General features: G+C 32.8%; 1 protein-coding gene across 1 annotated transcript; it reads right to left on the bottom strand.

Annotated features, from left to right (window-relative positions):
- Window positions 1-1,202: 1,202 nt before the first annotated feature.
- Window positions 1,203-10,792, bottom strand: LOC130657592 (uncharacterized). Its single transcript, XM_057460579.1, has 2 exons — window positions 10,173-10,792; window positions 1,203-2,647 (listed from the first exon to the last, which is right to left on the bottom strand). The coding sequence occupies exon 2, from the start codon at window positions 2,633-2,635 to the stop codon at window positions 1,520-1,522; it is 1,116 nt and encodes a 371-aa protein (XP_057316562.1). The 5' UTR covers window positions 2,636-2,647; window positions 10,173-10,792; the 3' UTR covers window positions 1,203-1,519.
- Between the last annotated feature and the right edge of the window lie 9,917 nt (window positions 10,793-20,709).

The following is a 20,709-nucleotide window of genomic DNA, read 5'->3' as shown; positions in this document are numbered from 1 at the left end:
GAATCCTTAGAATTCAATTTTTTACGTTCTATAGCGAATTTTTACATTATATTTAAAATTTCTGACAGTTAAAAAAACGTTATTTAACATATTTTCAGGTTTTTACATAGTTCGCACGAATAAAGGCCAAAAATTGCCCGAAAATCCGTTTTTCCTCGACTTTTTTAGCGAAATCCTAAAAAATTGGGTAATCAGATTAACCACGTGACCAAAGTTCTCAGAACGATTAAGTTTCAACATCTAACGATGATCCTAAGGAAAGTTATTATACTTTCCCGAATATAAGGATTTCGTAGGGGTTTTTAGAGGTAGTTTCAAGTTATAGCTAATATCTAAAGCCTGAAAGTTGAGATTATTTCAATAAAAAAAGAATAATTAGGAGATAGCTTCAATCTCCTCTTTTGAATACGAGGAAAACTTAAATTCACATCATTTGGTTAAACATTGTTTGATTAATAATTTGAGTCTTGGATATTTCTTAATTTTTTTAAATTGAGGCTAAAAAATTTCTTAAAAACCTTTTATTCTAAATTGGACTTATTTAATTGTCTTTATTTTAGACTGTGGCTGTAACAGATAAACAACGTTTTCTACGTTTGTACATATTTTTTCTACACATAATGTATACACGTTTTTTTTATAAGAAAAAAGTTATATTTTCTCCTTTCTTTTTTTATTTTCTACCTGGTAACTACCGAAAAGCAATTGTCACATTACACCTAAAGAGATTTCTAAGCAGTAGAAACACTAAATCTGCTCAAGTTAGATGGAAAGCATAAACATTCGGTAATTCAGTTTAAACATCGATTTATGGTTGAAAATTAGGTGATTGTTTTGTGAATCCGTTGGATTAAAAAATGTTAGAGCTATTCAATTGACGTTAGATACTTGAAGAGCGGTAGAGTTTATTTGATCTCGCGAAATGTCGTGAAAAAGAAGGAAAAAAGATTTTCTTCCATATATCGATATTTTATTTATCACAAAAAACAATTCGAACAAAAAGAGCTGCATAATATAGCTAACGCAAATTCGTGAACAAAATTATGTAACCGTATAATCTATTAAAAAAACAAAACATGCGGCATTAACGGGTGGTCAGGGATGAATTTTGTGCACGTTAAAAAGTTCGTAAACTTTTCAGTGTTCTAACTTATTTAGGAAAATATTTTTACAAAGTCTATTTACATTAAAATTGGCACCTTTCATGGAGCAATTAGCGTGGTTACGCCTTCAACCCCGCAAACAAACGTATTTCTTCAATGTACATTTGATTTACCTGCCCTATAGTAAAATATCCTCCGTATTTTGTAACACCTGTAAAAAGTTAGTTTTAGGTATACAGACATAGTATATGTTTACCTATCAAGTTAAAGCTTTTTAAAAAAAAGTTATTGGGCGTAATAAAAATTTTTCTCCACCCCTATTACCACTAACTGGGAAAGTTTAAATTTAAAAACATTAAAACATTTACAAAAATAAATGTTCTCAAAAAGAAATCATCCACAGATCGAGATTATACCTAAAGAACTGTTTCCATGGATAAAGGGCATTCCAAATGCTTAAATGACCTAAGCTGTTTTTTCCTTCTAAACTCAAGACAATCTCGCCTCAACTGAAGAATCTCTTCCCGATGTTCAGAAGTCATCCTTCCGAACTCTGGACTAAACCCAAGAAGACTAGGATCTGGAAACTCTGACGTCACTTGAGTTAACCGCAACGACGCATCCACTTGTTGATTCTTTCTACAGCAAACTTGAATCAGTGAGTGTTTTAGCGCCTTAGAATCTTCTGATTTTACGTTTTCGAAAATAGTTATCAGTGGCTTCAACGTCATTAAAATGTTTGACAATGGACATATCACTTTAAAGTGGGCTTCCCTGAACACGTCTGTGCCTGTGATCAAAAAGTGTGACAGCGTACCAAGAAATGTTGCGATGATTATAATGCGCAACAGGAGAAGTATCATGCTGGTAGTTCCTATACACTTACGATCTCGTGTTTCATGTTCATCTTGCACATGCACATCAAATGATTGGTAGGGATTCCAAAACAGTGTTCTCATTCGCCCAATGATGATGGAACAAACTTTGTTTTGGAACCCCATATCTGTTCGCCACGACAAGAACTCCATAACGGTAATAAAAATGACAAATATACCATGCATCACAACAACCGCGACAAGAACTCCCGTTTTTAACCAAGGCGCGAAAAACATAAGATGGAGGTCACGTGATGGTGGCAACCATGAGTTGCTGAACAGACACGATAAAACAGCAAAATTTGAAGTTGATACCCAAAGTAAAATAACTAATCTTTTCAAATTTAAGCGACTAAGAATTGTTTCATAGTGAAGTGGATACGTGATTACGATGTACCTGTTTATGGCAATGAGAGAACGGTTTGCTCCTGATATCAAAGAAAGGAATACATACATGTTTGTAAATATTTTTTCGCCCTTTGTGCCAGTAAACAAAAGAATTGTGCACAGCATAAACAAGCTGTCAATGATAAATGCATCATATAACAATATCCCGTCGCGTTCTCGCCAAGATTTACAGGCAACAAGCCACCCAAATATCGTTAAGAACAATATCGATAAACTAATCGATACGACAAAAGCTGCTTCGATATGCATCCCTCGAAATATCTAAAGAAAAATCTGTACATACTTATTGCAAAATAGTAATGTAAGAATACTAGCCTGTAGCCTGTGTATAAATCGACGGGGTCGTCCGTCCTTATGCATATCGCATTTCGTGTTACCGTAGCTAACTGATCTTTCGTGCACAAACAGACAGAATACCGTTAGTATTAGACAAAATTTAATGTTGACTAAAACTCAAGAACAAAAAGACTAAAACACCATTATGTAAAAGTGATACCAATCTCGTTCCAAGGGCTGTTTTAAAAGGACAAAAACCCTAGCTAAGTCAAAAATACAGAAGTTGACGAGGACGGTTATACACATACACACTTTTTTGTAAACAGCATTAAATTAATTCAATAAAAAACATAAAACAAGTACAGCCCCAAAACCATAATTGACCGTTTTAAGTTTTGATTTTGCAAATTGGCGTTGGAAACTATTTCTCAAAATGATGAAACAGTATCACTTTTGCTAGTACGCCGCAACCGGTTATTATTACAACGTTGAGTACTTTAACCCCCAAGGGTAAGGTGTGTAGAATAACCCTCAAGTATCAAAAGTTGTCATTTATGTGATAGAGCACATGAAAGAATGTAAAGGGGAACTTCAGTGAAAATCACATTTTTCTTTTTTGTTCGATACGTACTTAGAAAAGCATAAGAAATCAAAAACAACTTACTTTAGTTGTTTTCCTTTTTTAAAATTTTTGTACTAGCCTTCGCATATTCGATTTTTTTCTCATAAAAAAACAGACAGGCGCGATTTCATTTAGGATTGGACCCGGTGTCGCGGTAAATTTAGACCCGAGAAAGTAAGACTTTTAAGTCCTAATTTCCCGGGAAAAATAAACTTTTCGGGTTTTAATTTCCCGGTTAATTAGGATCTAAGAGGGTAATTAGGAACCTGTAAAACCAGAATGAATTATATTTTTTCTATAAGAATTTCTATTGCAATCAAGCTATGAAGTTCTGTAGAAATGTCATTTACGAATTCTCTGCCTTGATCATTGATTTGTACTTTGCAGCAACCATGGCAGCACATCACTTTATATAAGCATTGAGCAATAGTTGCAGTTTTTCGATCCTAGGTGGCCTTAACTTCCGACCACATTTTATATTTGTTCTTCGCACTTCACATATAGTTCTTTTAAAAGAGAACTCTAGGAAATAAAGTTCAATAAAATATTGCCAATACGTAAAAATGCTTTTTTAGCTAGTCAACACGGTTGAAGATTCTCATTTCTTTTTATTTCATTATTTGTACTTATACCAACACAACATAACCAAATGTTTTGTACTTTTTATATTAAATAGGAGAACATTATACCAATTTCCAATACAAACACCGATAAAAATGTTATCTAGTTTCTCGTCAGTTTCTACCTTATTTCAAGGAATTAACAAGTCAAGAAATTAACGCGATTTAAATTAACGGTCATGAAATTAACTAGTCTTAAAATTAATAGCCTTTAACACTGCATTCAATTAACGGTCATTAAATTTATGTGAATTTTGAAAAACCCCGTTAACTTTTAAGGCATTCTGTAATTTTCAAAAAAGAAAAGTGATTTTTATTCATGCAATATTAATACCCCCGTTTTACCAACTAATCACGACACGAACGATCTTTCGATCATGCAATTCAATGGTTCTCCATCACGGAGAAATTATAAAATTACATAAAAGTTGTTTGTATTTGTGTGCAAAAAAGCGGGTGCGGAGAAATGATTTTGTTGAACTTTGAAATAAAAATAAATTGGCTTGTAAAGTAAGAAAAAAAAGGCTTTACAAAGCTACAGTCAAACGACTTCGAACCTCCTGTGTCTTAAAATCTTTTATCACTGGAGTTCCCCATTGCAACAAGGTGAATTTTTTTGCTAAGGGGAGAAATAGGACTACAGAGCGTATTCGACAACTACGTTTTTTTTGCAACGTTTTTTGGAACCTATTATGTTTTTTGTTGTGATTTATTTAGTTAGCTTTATTAAAAAAGTTCAACAAAATAATACACCTTTACGATAATTCGGGAAAACTAACACTCCATCGCAGCTTATTTTGCGAGCATCACACTTTATAAGAGTTTATTAAGGAGAAAACACACTTTTTCGTGATAACTTTTCTTGCCGCGTTTTGTTTTTAATGAAAAGTACACATAAGTTGTATCTTATTATTATTAACGTTTCCTGAAAATTTAAAAGAAATTGATACGACGGAAGTTAAAAAACTGGAGAAAACACGCTTTCGTCTCAAACAAACTCTCATAAAAACACGATTTTTACCTCCTTTTTTCTGATATTGTAGGACGATGGAGTGCCGTAGGAACGCATGTACAATTGAATTATCGTAAAGATGTATTCAAAAAAGTTATAAATGATTTAAATGTACCTTTTACTTTTCTTCCAACTTTATGAGCGACTTAACCTTAGCTTCTTGTACTTTTATTCATAATAAAGAGAATAACAAACGCATCTTCTGCACAAGTGTTTTTTTTCTCTGGATGGTTTTTAGCTTTTTGTGGGTGGTTGTGGTTTGTTTAGTTAGTTTTGGGTAATTTTGATTCGTTTTGGTTCGTTTTTAATTTCATAACTAACTAGCTTTGCTTGCAAAACTGAAACCTGAAAGGGAAATTTTCATGATGCGAATTGTGAATGGCGAATTTGGCGGGAAATTAGCTGCGAAATATCTTTTTCGTTGTCACGAGAAACAGCATGTAGCGAATTTAAAATACTGAATGTAAAGCTTGGTTCTCACTATGGACTAACGTTGGGCTAACCATAGTTTACATAATGTGTTTGTTAGCCGATTTTAATTTTTTAGCAGCGGGTCACACTACAGTGCATCGATAGCTCTTTCGTGGCCGAATTTAATGCTAGAAAGTACGAAAAATAGAAATAGAAAATAAGTCTTGTTAATATTACTACTTCCAAAAAGACGACGTAGCCTGGAAAGAAATGGAATAACAAAATTACGAAACAGGAAGCAACTTTTGGTCATAAAAGCAGGGAAAAGCTTTCACCCTGAACGCCAACCCTTCTTCTATTTTTTTTTTTATTTTGTCAGTCATTTTAGCTTTAAAATCACCTCTAACAACGAAACATAATACCATTTTTGAAAACATAAATCGCTTTAAGCACGATAGTGAGTTAAAAAAGCGAATAGACCTTTCCCGAATTTCTTAACTATTTCAAACTCAATTAAAGAGGTCGATACTAAAAATGATTCTTATCCCTAAGTTCCTTAGCAAAAGGTAGAACAGATTACCTAATTTCTTAAATATTTCTGTTCGTTAAGTACCTCTATTCAAAGCTGGAAGTTACGGTCAAACCCTTCATATAGCCGAGCTTCCTAAGAATAGCCTCGTTTTCAAAATAATAATTTTCTTTAAATCTAAATAAAATTCAACCAGAATATTATATTGCCTAAAAAACTTCATTTTTGTCATGATAATTATCTGAATATCCTTGTTTGAAGGACCACGAAACCATTATAAAATTTTGGATGACGTCATAATTATAATAATTTATGAAATTCGGGAGAGGTGTATTGGTGTCAAATTCCCTGGCGAAATGTATCTGAGCATGCGCAGTTTAATTTTTTTATTTTATTTTGAAAAATTCGCTTCACCGTTACGTCGGAACAGTTTTTACTTTTTAGCAGCGAAATATTTTACTGTAAAACTTACCAATCAGATCACAATCTTAGAAAAACGCATTACTGTAAAGAATTCAAAAAACTGCCTTGTCTTTAATGCCCCAGTATATTAATTAATATCCTGTTTAGTAGAGATTACTTATCATTACGGAGTTTTGTAGAACGCAGATCTGGGCACTAGCGAAGCAATTTTGACTACACGCTTTTTTATATAAGAATAAATAGTGTTTTTTTTTTGTTTCAGCCTCAGTATTCTTCACATTTTGACAAATCTCAGCCTCAAATATTTTTAAAAATATTCTTAACATGGCTAATTACTCTTAATATGCCTAAAGAAAGAACATACAATATAAGAAATTAAACTCCTAATCAAAATTTGTGTGTCGCACAAATTTTCGTAACTAAAACAAAAGGCCGAGCCTGGGTATTTTCTTAAGATATAACTAATTTTTAATCCATTTCTCGGTCTCGATATTCTTATAGTATACAGCTAAAACCAAATTCGAACACACTGCCTCGCTTGCTTTCAGCAAAAGTCAATAATTTAAATTTTTCTTCGCTTTAGGCATTTATTCGTGGTAATATGATGCATAAAATTAGTAAAAGGAACATCAGAGAGGCATATTTATGCATTTTTGACTTTGAAGGGTTGCGGAGTGGAGACAAAAGTTGTACTCGACGGTGCAATCAAGAAAAAGAAATTTTTAATTCAGTTTACAGATCTTTAGGGTTTCTTTTTACAATAGGGGTAGATATTCTGTTCCGTACCAGTTCTAAAAAATCGTAAGTCCTAAATGCATTTGTTTTTTAGAAATTGAAAACGGCATCATTGCAGAAAAAAATTATAAAAACCATTCTACTAAGAGAATTGCTAACCTTCCCCTATGTAATTGCTTTTTCCGTTTTCCGTGTTTTTGATTTAGGAATTTGAGTATTTCATTTTTGCTCTCTTTAAAGTACCAGACTTTTTTTCTATAAACTTAATTCAAGGGCAATGATAAAACACACAAAAATATTAAACGTTATATTATTTTATTTTCCTTTAATTAAATTACTTTACTTTATAACTTTCTATTGCGGTTTTCTTTTCTTATGCTTCTCTTCTTACCTCTATGGTTGTTCAAATGGTGCAAAATTCAAGAAGTGATTTCCATGCATATTCAAGGAAAATTCGTTCATATGCAAGACACACATATTCACATGCCGGACACGTGTATACTTATATTATATTATATTATACTATATTATATTATATTATATTATATTATATTATATTATATTATATTATATTATATTATATTATATTATATTATATTATATTATATTATATTATATTATATTATATTATATTATATTATATTATATTATATTATATTATATTATATTATATTATATTATATTATATTATATTATATTATATTATATTATATTATATTATATTAAATTATATTATATTATATTGCATTAAAGACATCTTAATAGCGTTTTCTAACAGAAGATTTAAAAAAGACATCTTAAGACGTCTTAAAGACGTCTTGTGCCCGCTTGGTATTCATATTCAAGACACGCATATTCTTATGCAAGAAACATTTGATTATATTCAAGACCAATGATGTTCATATTTAAGCATTCGATATGCATATGCAAGGCGTTTAATTCTTATTCTAAATTCAAAACAAATGATTTTGTGGTAAAATAATAAGTTCCCTGCAGCCCTGGTCCTGTAATTACGGGAAAGTTCTTGTAATTGGGTTTGTAATTTTATAATCGTTTGTAATTATGGTAGTAACAAATCAATACAACAAGATGGATACTGAAGATACTGAAGCGCGTGTTCGAAGAATAGTTAGGAAAGGGATGGAGGCAGCGGCAAGAACAAGTCAAGGATTCAGTCATCAGTCTATTTTCAGCAGAACGCAACATCTTATACGTTCTGCTGCTAGAAATTATTCCGATCTGACTCCAACAGCAACAACAACAAAAAGTGCCACCTCAACTTCCTCCATACTTTTTACCACATGCTGTACCACCCCTACTTGTACTACTACAACAACAAATATATAAAACAATATAGTTTTTTGAGAGTTTTTAATGAATTGAAGATTTTCTCTGAAAATGAAGTAAATTTCCCCCCTTTTCCACCGATGTCAAAGCTATACCCCTTTTAAATCAACCAAAAAAAAATTGCTCAGCACCAGTGTATGGAGGCATAAGATATTGTTAATCTACATAAAATTATCTTTCCAGTGATACCAAATATGCTTTAAATCTGGAATTAATTCCGGGTAACACCGTTTTTAAGCCTAATTCGCCCATACTACATTGCTTACCCGCACAAATTAATGCCGTAAAGTTTCTTAACAAAAAGTGTAGATGATGTGACATCATGGACGTATGTGAAAAAAGTAAGATAGATTAGAAAATATGATGTTAGTTTTATTCTATCCTCCCATCAAAATAGACAATTAGGAATTTTCGCGAATTAGAAGTAGACGCGAAAGTTTAAGTCGCGAAAATATGCACACAAAAAAAAAGTTATAATGCAAAAATTTGCGATTTTTTTTGCTTGTAATGAAATTCGTTGGTACATTTTAGTGACCAGTGAATAAAATTAACAGACCAGATTTGAGACACCATGTTTGTTTTACAGATGAATAAATTTAAATTTTGCATTTGAACGAACCTTCCTTGAATATGCATGATAATTCTTGAATATGAACCATGATTCCTTGCATATGAATAAATGTCTCTTGAATATGAACCTCATTGAATTTTGCACCATTTGAACAACCACTTACCTCTTCTCTTTCTTGAGAAAAATGTTGAACGTCGTTCGATTTCTTAATTTTATTTGATATTTCGCGCCCAAAAGTCACTTCAGCCCCCAGTAGCTACACAGAATCAATGCAGATACAATATATCAAAGAATATTTTCTTCGAAACACGCTAATAGATAAAATGCTTTTAAATCTGGAGTAATAAACATTGTTTCGAGTTTGATTTCTTTCTTATGTTTTTAGCTGATATAGCGAACACCATTGAACTACCCTGCGTGCGTTGACTGTTGACAGTTATCAATTAATAACAGTAAGGTTACAAGAAAACAGAGTTTTAAGCATATCTTTACCGGTAAGCATGTTTAAAGTTCTTTACAATTTTTGTTAAAAGATCTATTACTATAGCCATCGTTTTGTAGGTACTGTTGGGTAACTTAAAATATAAAAGACATGGTTTTATTGTAATGTAAAGAGAAATAAACCAGCCGTTTCGGCAGGAAGTTCTACGGTGTATTACTTTCAACTGGCACACAGCAAAAGACGAAAGAAAAATGCGAAAGAAGAAAAATGAGTTCAAGTTTGTATACACTGATTTCTTGAAAACTAGATGAAACGTAACATTCAACAAAAACAGCTATTTTGATTTATTCCGTTTTTTAAAAAGAATTGTAGCCTGTTGAAAGTCCTTGCAAGCGAATACAAATCTAGCTTCATAAAATTTCGAATCACAAAAAAAAATAAGATTTGACCGTTGTAGCTTGGTAAAACTGGCGAAACCAATTGAACATAAAATAATGATTCAAAATGATTTACTTGTAATAGGTTTTTGTACCTTTTGTACCATTCAACAGGGTAGTTCTGTTTCCAAGGTTATCAACACTCGAAAACTAATAAATTACGTACCGCTACACTAGACTGGTACCCTTTTAAAGCCCAATTTGTAAAGCCCATATTAAAGTTCTACCGGCTATAGCCGTAGAACAATAAATTGCAGGTTCAGAAGTTTGTTGGAAAAATTTGTAAGCTAGCTATATAAAAGAAAAATTAGAAGAGAATTAGTTCTTTACCTAAGAAAGTAAAAGTAATAAAGTTACAGACCTGAGTTCATTTCTCCTTTTTCCCTCTTTAAAAGCACAAACTGCATTTCTTTAAACTTAATTCGAGGAGCCATTACAAAACACGCGAAAATAATACAAAACTTTATAACTTTTCTCAGCGGTTTTTATTGTTGACGGTTATTTTTTCCCTTCTCTTCTTTAAAAGAAGAAATTTTAAACGTCGTAATCGATTTCCAATTTTGATTTGTATATTTCCCGCCAAAAAGTCACTTCAGACCCAGTACGCAAGAAATTTCTTCTTGGAAATACGCCAGCCAAAGGAAATGGACTAAAGGTCATAAGTTGACACCTGACTAACTTTTTAAAAAGTTCCTTGGTAAGAAATATTTTCCCTCTTAAATGGCAAATGGGCTTAGCTCCGCAAAAAGTTCCTCAGTAAGAAATATTTTTGCTCGCCTAAATGGCAAAGAGGGTTCCCTTGCTCTCAGCTCGTTTTGCTTGCTGGCTTATCTCCACAAAAACAGAATCAAAGTTATTTGAGCTATCAAAGCAAAGTAAAACAAACTGAAAATTTATGCGCAGTATGAAACTCCGTAATTGTGTTATGTCACGCCACAAGCAATTAGAAATTATATCATTTTTATGGCCTTGAACATCTCAGTTTTTAACTTTGCCAAATCCCTAATTTTTGTTAGAACCATAACCTAGGGTGAGGGCACCTTATTATAAAGAAAAGTAACGAACAAGCAAAAAATATGCAAAGAGGAGGAGATTATTAGCTCAATGGATTGTAACTCTTGTAAAGGAATGTTATTTATACAGCTGCATCTAGACGCGAAGCCTTTTGCGGTAAAACGCTTTTCGAAAAACGAGGGATAAAATTACTGTAAGGCAAATCATATCACTGCCGAGCAGTTAAAATATTAATTTTTTAAGGGAGAAAAAAGGTGCTTAACTTTATATATTAGAATCTCCATTGATCCAATAATAAATAATCAAACCCAGGAAAAATTTATATATAAGATAAAGATGAGACACGTAGTAAAGTTTGTGCAACCTCATTCCCAGGGCATCTTGAATCTTTTTTGACATTGATACGGCTGAGACAACAAGCGCTAAAAACGAGGTTAAAGTTGGTTGCCTGTATGCCGAAAACTAGATAACTAGATGTGTTTGATAAGATCACATCCTCGTACTTATAGTTTAGTGGTTCTAAATTTCAAAATTATATGGAAAACTAGAGTAACACCTCTCTCCTGGACACCATAGAGACAAGTGTCCAGGAGGTCTTCGCTGAACTATGGTAAAATCGAACGCAGTGTTTATACTGTGCACATGGTATTTTTTATTCCAAAAAGTAGACTAACTTGCCCGTAGAAATTGTTTTATCAGTGTCCACATAGAGGTTTTATGACAGTTTAACAGGGCATTTTGCATTAATTCGAAAGCGGTCCGTTCCGTTATAAATTTCAATGATTTTTTTCCCATGACTTGAGCCTTAATTATTCTTATTCTTGTGACGTCTTAACAAACACAACAAACGTGATAGACTGTTTTCCTTGGACAAATGCTTTGTTCTTTCAAAAGTGTCAAGTAGGAAAGTTTTGTAATAATAAAAGAGAAAGAAAGTAGTTATATCATCTCTGAAATAACATTACAAAAAACAAGCAAAAATTTAAATTTTTTGAAGATATAGGCTATTGTTAAACGAAAACATTTAAGCATGAATGTTTCGACAAGTCTGTTTCACTTAGGTTTCCCTGCAGAGAAATTTATACTGGTTTTGCTATGTTGTGATTCGATGGACGCTATATAAAATCTAACACTAACCTTCTTCTTAAGTTGAGACTCATTGTTCTTATAAAAAAAGGTGCCAGGGGACCCGGGAAACGAGAATTTGAAAGTAATTCCATCTGTCCCTGAGAAAAGTGTCCGCTATAAAGAGGTCCGTTATGAAGGATGTCCTTTGTAAGAAGGTTGCATTGAAGTAGCAAAATTTGATTGGCTAAAATAACAGATAAATTGAAGCCGCGGATAAATCAAGAAAACTGAAAAAAATAATTTGTTGCCTCGAGTGGTATTGTAGTGGAGGTCAAGTTCCTGCCACGTCACCTTTTCGAACACAGATTTTGTAAGAAGCTTTTATCATTGATTTCCGCCAGCGAAGGCGGAATCTTTAATATCGCCTGGGAAGATAGAGAGAGAGATAGATAGAGACAGCCCTGAGCCTGGACGCCTAAAACTTATCCAGGCTAAAGCTGAAATCCTCGTTTTGACAGATTTTTTTCTGAGAACGAGGCTAAAATGAGTTTTAAGCCAATAAGAATCCTAACAGTGCAACAAATTGTTTTATTATCCAATGAACATAACTTTCTTTTAAAGTTTATAATCGAAAGTTAAAACTTGTGCAGTGTAGCATAATGAAGATCGTCTTATAAGGCGCCATCTTTGATGTTATATAATTACGTCATTTCCTTCTGTACTACAATTTTGTAAGCACGTAGACTAAAGCTTTATTCAGCAGAACTAATTAATTATCAATGAATTTTAATTTAAAGAGGAAATGTTGAGGCTGGATATTTTTGGTGAAAGATAATGTATTATAGCTATAAAATCGTGACATGTATGTCACGATTTATATCTTTTTTCAGATTATTGCTAATGGCGGAAATCTTTAAGCCGCAGGGCTTCTTGTTTAGCTTTCCTTCATTAAGATTTGTGAAATCCATGAATGGTAGAAAATTGTATGCTTTATGGCGAGCGCAATGGATTAATTTTTTAAGGCGTCATTGATTTGAATCCCTGAGGTAACCCCTCCCCCTTAGCAACATGTATAGCGGCTCAAAGGAAATTAAAACTATTTTAAAAATAATCCGACATAATCTCAGGGCCTGTGCAAGTGACGAACCAGCGCCGGTCAAGAGACAAAAAGACCTGGGGATGAAGAAGAACAACTCTTTTAGGTGAAATATATTTTTAAAAACGTTTTGGCCGTACAACGGCCATTGTCAAGTGCAAAGTTCTACATCAAGATTCGAAATATATACAACGTGACGTTAGTCCGTAGGGACAACATTACGCATTATCAGAAAATAAATACAAACGCATTGATGCAATGTTTCTATTGAGTATAGGTTTGGACCTTTGAGTTCTAGATCAAAATTTGAATATACGGTGGAGAGTATACTAAAGTTGTCAAAACTGGGTACGTTATTGCAGTATATAACATGTTTTAGCACACCACTAGGATTTTGAGTTTTGACGACTTTTCCAGTGAGAGATGAAAAACCCATATGTTCACTGGAGATGAAGTATTATTGCTATTTTGCTCTTTATCAAAAATAAACTTTGAGTACGTTCTTAATATGTTCTTTATATTTGGCAAGGTCGTAAACTAGGTTCGTATAAAAAATAATATGTACAAAACATAAATCAATATTGACAATAAAGCCAAGTTCTTAAATGGGTACACTTTGAGTTAGCTATTGATTTGAATCTTTACGAGTTTTTCTCCAACCTCGATCACAGGGCTTTTTTTCCTCTTTTTGATGAAAAAAGGGTCTGGAATCGAGGTTGAATTTTTCTCTAAATCGAAAGAAACTTTCCTGGAATTAACTTACTCATTGAATTTATATTAAACAGGACCGTAAAATTTGCAACATTCTTTACAGAAATAAGAGTGAAAAAGCATATGACTTTTCAGACAATAGTACAAAAAGGGTATTGGTAATCTTCGAGTCGTGAATTCCGTGAGTCTAGTCATTAGTTGCCGTGTTAGTGAGTTGCCTCATTTCACGGAAAACGATGTCCGGAAAAATAACTTTGCTTACCATGGACAAGTGCGCGTAGCCTCCACCACTGGTGTTTCTTTATAAACGATTAAATATTGAAATTTTACTTGGAAACAGAGCAGAAATGGGACAATTAAAATTCTTGATTTCTTTGATAAGAGTTTTTAAATTGGCTGAAATCTTTTTTGTCAATCGCAATAAGTTCAAAAAATTCAATACAAATCATGCTCAAGAAGTAAAGTAGTGAGTTTGCGCCACAAATCAAAATTTTACCCCCTTTGAAGTCAATAGAAAACTCGTACCATTTTTTAAGCTGAAGAAGAATGAAAAAGCAAGGTAGCCATATTGAATTTCTGAAGAGACGTGTTTTTGTGTATAATATAATTTAAATAAGAGTTTTATTTTGAATTTTATGTTGAGATTTTTAGGGCCGATATATATTTGAAATTTTTACTCCAACACTGTCCAAATTTTTATTTCAGCAATATTTCTAAATATTTTGAAACATTTCAAAGGTATTTCGAATTGCCCTGAATTAAATTTCGAGACATGGTGTGATATTTTCAGAACAAGAAAATTCTGCAAATCGATATGTACATTTCGAAAGAAAGAAGTTTAAAGGTGCCGACAATAGGTGCGCATTTTTCTGACGTTAATTTTTTGAGATAAAGATGACTGCGACAGGACTCTTAAAATTTTTCAGACAAAATAAAAATTTTAAGTGTATCTCAGCCTTTAGAAAAGTTCATAAAAATAACTTATTTTTTTAAGTCCGTAAAAAAAGCAACTCACTGGCCTTGGAACTTATAACTCGCAACTCACTCAACTCACGACTATACGTTTTCCCATACCATAAAGAAAATTCATCCAAAATTGGTCCAAAAAATGCAAAATCTGAAAACAAAAAACTTAATTTTTTTCTTCCTAATAATTCCATCTTTTTTTACTGTCCAGACAAATCTCAAATTTTCAGACAATTTTACCAGACGTACCAGCCATGTATGTATTATTACAACTACATGAGGTGAACTGGCTCAACTTCATGAAACTTTATTTCGTAAAAGAAAAAAGATTTTCTTATTTGTCTGGAGTTGTTACGTTTTTGTTAATTTCTCCATGCGTCCATTATTATTTTCATAAAAACTAAATATCGTTAATAAAACATGCCTTCACTAAATAGCCCTATCATGCACAAAACTGAAAAACCCAGCCCAGTTATCACGACTAGAGTGATTTATTATTAATTAACAAGTCAATTTGAAAGCATCTTTTGGTGGCTAAATAGCTGAGAATTGTAAGATCAGAAACGTAGAGAACAAACAGGAACTTATTTACGTCATAGCTGTTTCACCTGCGTTAGAAGAAGCATCTTCATTCAGGGGGCGGATAGTAAACTTTATTTTGACTGAAGAAAGGTATGTAATTTTTTTTAACCTGTCCTACCGTTATTTTATATGTTTTAGGATCGTTGTTTCATTGTACATTGATAAAATATAAAACTATAAATAATTTACAAAACCTCTCTCCTAAGGCTGAAATACACTATCATTTTTCAATGATCATTTTCCAATTATTGAAAAATGACAGTGTATACAGGAAAAAATGTCATTTTTTACACTCTCATTCCCAATGACCTTAAAAAATTAATAGTTGAACATTTAATTTTTCAATGACATTTTTTTTCTATTGTTTTAAATCGAATCCATTGTTTTCGCACACTTGTTGCACGCGATATAGTTTTGGCGTAAACATTTTTGAAAACAAAGATTTGAACAAGATAATTCACCCGAGAATAGGGACGCAAGAAGCGACTGAAAATTTTATTGAGATTTGGAGCAGCCAGCCTTTTAGCTGGAATTGGGTTTCGTAAATGTGCTTCTATAAGATTAATGAGCTCATCAAAAATATTCGGCGGCATTCTTAAAAATCGCGTATACTCTGCAATTTCCTCCACGCGTAGTTCATACATGAGAATATTGTAGATGCCAAGTTCAGTTCGCCTATTTAAAACCACGGCTTCACCCAAACATTTCTTTGCTTTCTTTTCCTATGTTTGACTCTCTTTTCAGATTACATATACACTGCAACAGCAGCTGCATTTCTTCTTCAGAGTCCATATTGCTAAGAAAACATGCTCAAGTTTCATGTTTTTAATGATAAGTCGCGCCAAAATTTGTCATCTTTAATGTCATTGAATGTATCATTGAAAAATGGTAGTGTATTTCAGCCTTTAGACAGATGCAAAAGAGATAGCCGCATACTGTGAGAAATGTGACATTGTTTTGAAGGCTAAAGTAACTTAAAGGAGCATGGATATATTCAAAAGGGTAACAATATTCGATTTTTTATTTAATTTTTATTTCTTAGTTTTACGTGACAATTTTTTATAACAAACCTCGCTATTTCCAGAAAATTGTAAATATTTGTTTAAAAATTACTTTTAATTTTTTTCATTCGTTTTTAAAAATTGATAAAATGGCATACATTTTGTTTGTAAGAAATATCAAAAGTTTCTGTTCTAGGTGATGTCAGTACACCATCTGTACCATCACATGGCTACCATTTTCCGGTGTCAAATTTTAAATCCTGTATTACCCATTTAACACAACGATGCATAAAAATGACTCATTGTTTTTTAAATAGATCGCTTCGTGGAAGGCCGAAGCCACTGCTAGCAGGAAACTATAGAAAAAAAACAGTTACAAACAGAGTTACAGAGACAGAAAAACGACATTGCACTAAAAGACTAGAGATCGTATTCAAAGGAAAAACAACGACACATGTGGCTGAGAGTTTCACACACGAGAAGTGCGAAAAAAAAAGATTGTCGAGTAAAAATCTTTCACAGTTATTTTATTATCATTATTCTTTTGTAAAATGTTTTGTTGTTGTTGTTGTTGTTGTGTACCTCAGAAATGTTGATTGTGGCAGTAGCTAATTAAAAATTTTCGTTGCATTTTGTTGCATAGTTGATCGAATCTGTTCAATATAACTGTCTGTTCAATATTCATCACTGAAAATTCCTTACCATTTTACTAAACACTTGTTCTCGTTTACTGTATTTTTTAATTGCACAGCAGAGGGAGTGTCTTATGCTACTGTTGGTGAGTGACGACACCACTGACTCAGTCGAGCTGTATATACTTGTAAAAAACATTGCTATTTTTGTACCTTTTTGTGCTTATTTTTATACTTATTTTTATACTTATTTTTATACTTTTTTATACTTTTTTATACTTTTGTATTTTTATATACTTTTATAATTTTGCTCAGCCACTATTCGACTCAACCTAAAATTAACGATTTTTAACTTTTTATTTTTGAATCCTCTGATGTAAAAAGAACGTTTTTAGTTTTTAAGTTTTTTTTATACTTTTTTAACTTTTGTATAATATGTTATTGTGTAAATAATGTAAATTATGCTGACACAAGCTTTTTTTATTTCGACGAATGAATAGCATTAAGGGATTTCACGAGAAATACCGGGATAAGGCTTAGTACAGGGAAGCCATGTAACAAATCTGTGTGGAGGGCGTTTCTAGCAGTGCACGTGAACCAAGCAAAGAAATATATGTTTGACTTTCGGGACACAGTTTTCAAGACTTACTAGAACCTATCTTCCGTCATGTAAAAAGTTTTTTTGCCTCGTAAAAAAGATTTTTTACGAGGCAAAAAAATCTGCATTCGAAGACACAATTTTCTCGACTTGATAGAATAAAATCTTCCGCCATGTAAAATTGAAATTTTCATAACATTTATCAGGATATAAACGTAACATCTTTTTAATTTTAATTTTTTCATGCAAGAAAAATTTTATTACGATTTAATACACCTTTCCCGAATTTATAAATTATAATAATTATGACGCCATCCGAAATCTTATAATAGTTCTATGCCCTTCAAATAAGGTTATTCAGATAGAATATCAAATTATCATGACAAAACTGAAGTTAATGCAACATAATATTTTGAAAACGAGGCTATTCCCAGAAAGCTCGTCTATATTACGGGCTTGACGTAACTTTCAGCTAGCAATTGAGGCACTAAACGAACAGAAATTAGGATATTTGTTCTACCTTTTGATAAGGGCCTTTAGTATTTTTAACTTCACTAATTTATATAAGAATTTAATCATAACACGTGTGTTCTCTAGCCATATGTATTTCTATCTCAACCCTTTCAACATAAACAACGTCGCTTTTTATATACACTCTCCATCGTCGTTGATAGTCGCAACACTACATTACCAACCCCTTTAACTTAAAGGCCTATTTTTGGACGTAAAAATACCGCTAAAGTTTTTCTGTCCTGATTTGCCGCTTGAAAGAAAAGTCTTAAAAACAATGCAAAATTTTCAAAAGGAATGATTTTTCTATTTAAAAAAGACAGTTGGGCTTGGGGTGTTGGGTGCGCTGATAGCCCTCGAATCAAAATTCCGACAAAATGAAGGAGTCTGCGCACGAAATTGCACAATACTGTTGTGAAATTTTTAAGCAGGTGTGCAATTAAGCAAGCGGGAAGGAAAGGTGTGATACCTGCTCTTGTGTATAAATAAGAATTCTGATAAACAACTTTCAGTCGAAACAACAGTTTATGCTAGGAGCTGTACGTGTTAAGAACTAGGAAGAAGCCGACGCTTCACGGAGAAATTTTAGAGGCTTTGAACTTCAATCATGATGCTTCTATTGTACGTGTCATTTGCGATTGTAGCGTTGGCTTGCAACGTTAACGCTAATCCTAGGAGCAGTTGTGATATTTGTGTCACGCAAAAAAACATGACTTTCAAGATCAACGGCCATCCGGTGACCAGACATATGTGTGAAATGTCACACGAAAACAAATGTACGGTGAAACATAGTAGTTACCGGGGATATTATCGCGAATGCAAGATGGTTGATGTTCCTGTTTGTATTGACTTATTGGAAGTAATTCGAAAATTTCCAAACAGCCGATGCTGAATATCTGGTTAGTGCGTTTGGTTTTGGAAAGACAAAAATTGGACATTTTTGACGCAACTTGTAAATTTTGTTAATAATTTTGATAAGGTTTTTTGTTCAAGTATATAGTACCGTGTATATTCCGGTTAGAGCGGTTGGTTTTGGAAAGATTTTTGATGAAACTTGTAAATTTTGTTAATAATTTTGATAAGGTTTTTTGTTCAAGTATATAGTACCGTGTATATTCCGGTTAGAGCGGTTGGTTTTGGAAAGATTTTTGATGAAACTTGTAAATTTTGTTAATAATTTTGATAAGGTTTTTTGTTCAAGTATATAGTGCCGTGTATATTCTGGTTAGAGCGGTTGGTTTTGGAAAGACGGAAAGTGGACATTTTTGATGCAAGAATAATTTTGTTAAGAATTTTGATAGAGGCTGTTTTTGTTCAAATATATAGTGTCGCGCATAATATGATTTTTATTTGTTATCCCTAGTAGTAGCGAAGCTGTTGGAAAGTGTAGGTCATTTTGGGCACTTGAAAATGTCGGCTAGCGTAAATGTTTTGATGCGACTTTCACTGTTTATTTAGTAAGCCAAACATTTTTTTTTCGTTTGTAGGGGCTAACATCTTTGTTGCGATAGTTGTAACTAATAATATTGCTTGTGGTACGCTGCAAAACTGCGTGCAAATTTCACACGAAAAAAACTGAGCATCACGACAAGCCGTGCTGCAACTTGTACTCATCCCTGCATCTATCCGAATCGAAAAAAAATTCGCTTTCTATGGCCTCATTTCCAATGCATGAGAACCGGACAAAAGATAGCGAATTCTTCAGCCTGGGTCGAGGTTTGGAGATCATTATACTCTAAAAAAATAAAAATAAAAAATATTGAAGATACATTTCCTGTAAGAAACTTAAGGGCGAAATTCTTCAAAAAAACGGCGAGTTCGGGGTGTGATCTGATGCATATGAGTAAATAAGAAAGAGGAAAAACAGCAGAAGATATCGAGACTTTCATTTTTCACAGTTTTGTTATATATTCTTCCACTCTCGAATCTCACCTTTTTAGCTTTTCCACTACAAAACTCCTCGATTCTCCATCAAAGGTAAATTTGCGACTTAATTAGGTTTAGCAAAACGACAGCCTGATATCGTCTAATTGCACAAAATTTGAGTCCCTATACATGTTTTTTTTTTTATAAGAAACCTACATGTAGAAACCAAAAGAAACTTTTACTACTACATTCTATGTCTATTTCTGATAGACACCATCCAACCATCAATAAAACATGCGATTTATTTACAAGGTCATTGCAATACTCCAGACGAGTTAACTTTCGAATCGCGAAAAAATTGAAATTAAGAAACTAATTAAGAAACCTTGGAACTAGGCCCTTATTATGAAATGAAAAATTACAACACAATGGATTTTGCAAACCGTCTCTGTATTTTAGTAGGATTGGCCGAGTGGTTCACTTTACTTTCAGCTATCAACAGCCCTAAGAATAAGGCTAGTTTCAAGTTCTCTCTCGAACTCACTTTTTTAAAATATTTTGTAGAGAATTATTAAACTTTTTGTGCAAGGATATCACACTGTGAAAGTCAATTGTTAGTTGGGTGAATGAGCATTGATATTTTACTCATCCAAAGCGTACAGTTACATAGTTATAGGAAAGTAAAATTAGAAATCAGGCTTGGATAGGTTATTGGAGAAACAAATAAGAACTTCTGTAGGATCTCAAAGCTACTAATGCATTCTCACAACACCTTGTATACTGAGACAGTTTACTTTAGCCCTTTCTTTGTTCTCTGCGTTTGTATCCCTAACAAATGAGGTGCGTTTCCACGA

The sequence above is a fragment of the Hydractinia symbiolongicarpus genome, chromosome 9 (assembly GCF_029227915.1).
Source record: "Hydractinia symbiolongicarpus strain clone_291-10 chromosome 9, HSymV2.1, whole genome shotgun sequence".
Taxonomy (NCBI): Eukaryota; Metazoa; Cnidaria; class Hydrozoa; order Anthoathecata; family Hydractiniidae; genus Hydractinia; species Hydractinia symbiolongicarpus.
Note: the sequence above shows the minus strand (reverse complement) of the source record. Positions and strands in the feature narration are given on the sequence as shown.

Coding starts and splice junctions, on each gene's coding strand:
- LOC130657592 (XM_057460579.1), bottom strand. CDS start 2,635: ATGCATATCGAAGCAGCTTTTGTCGTATCGATTAGTTTATCGATATTG.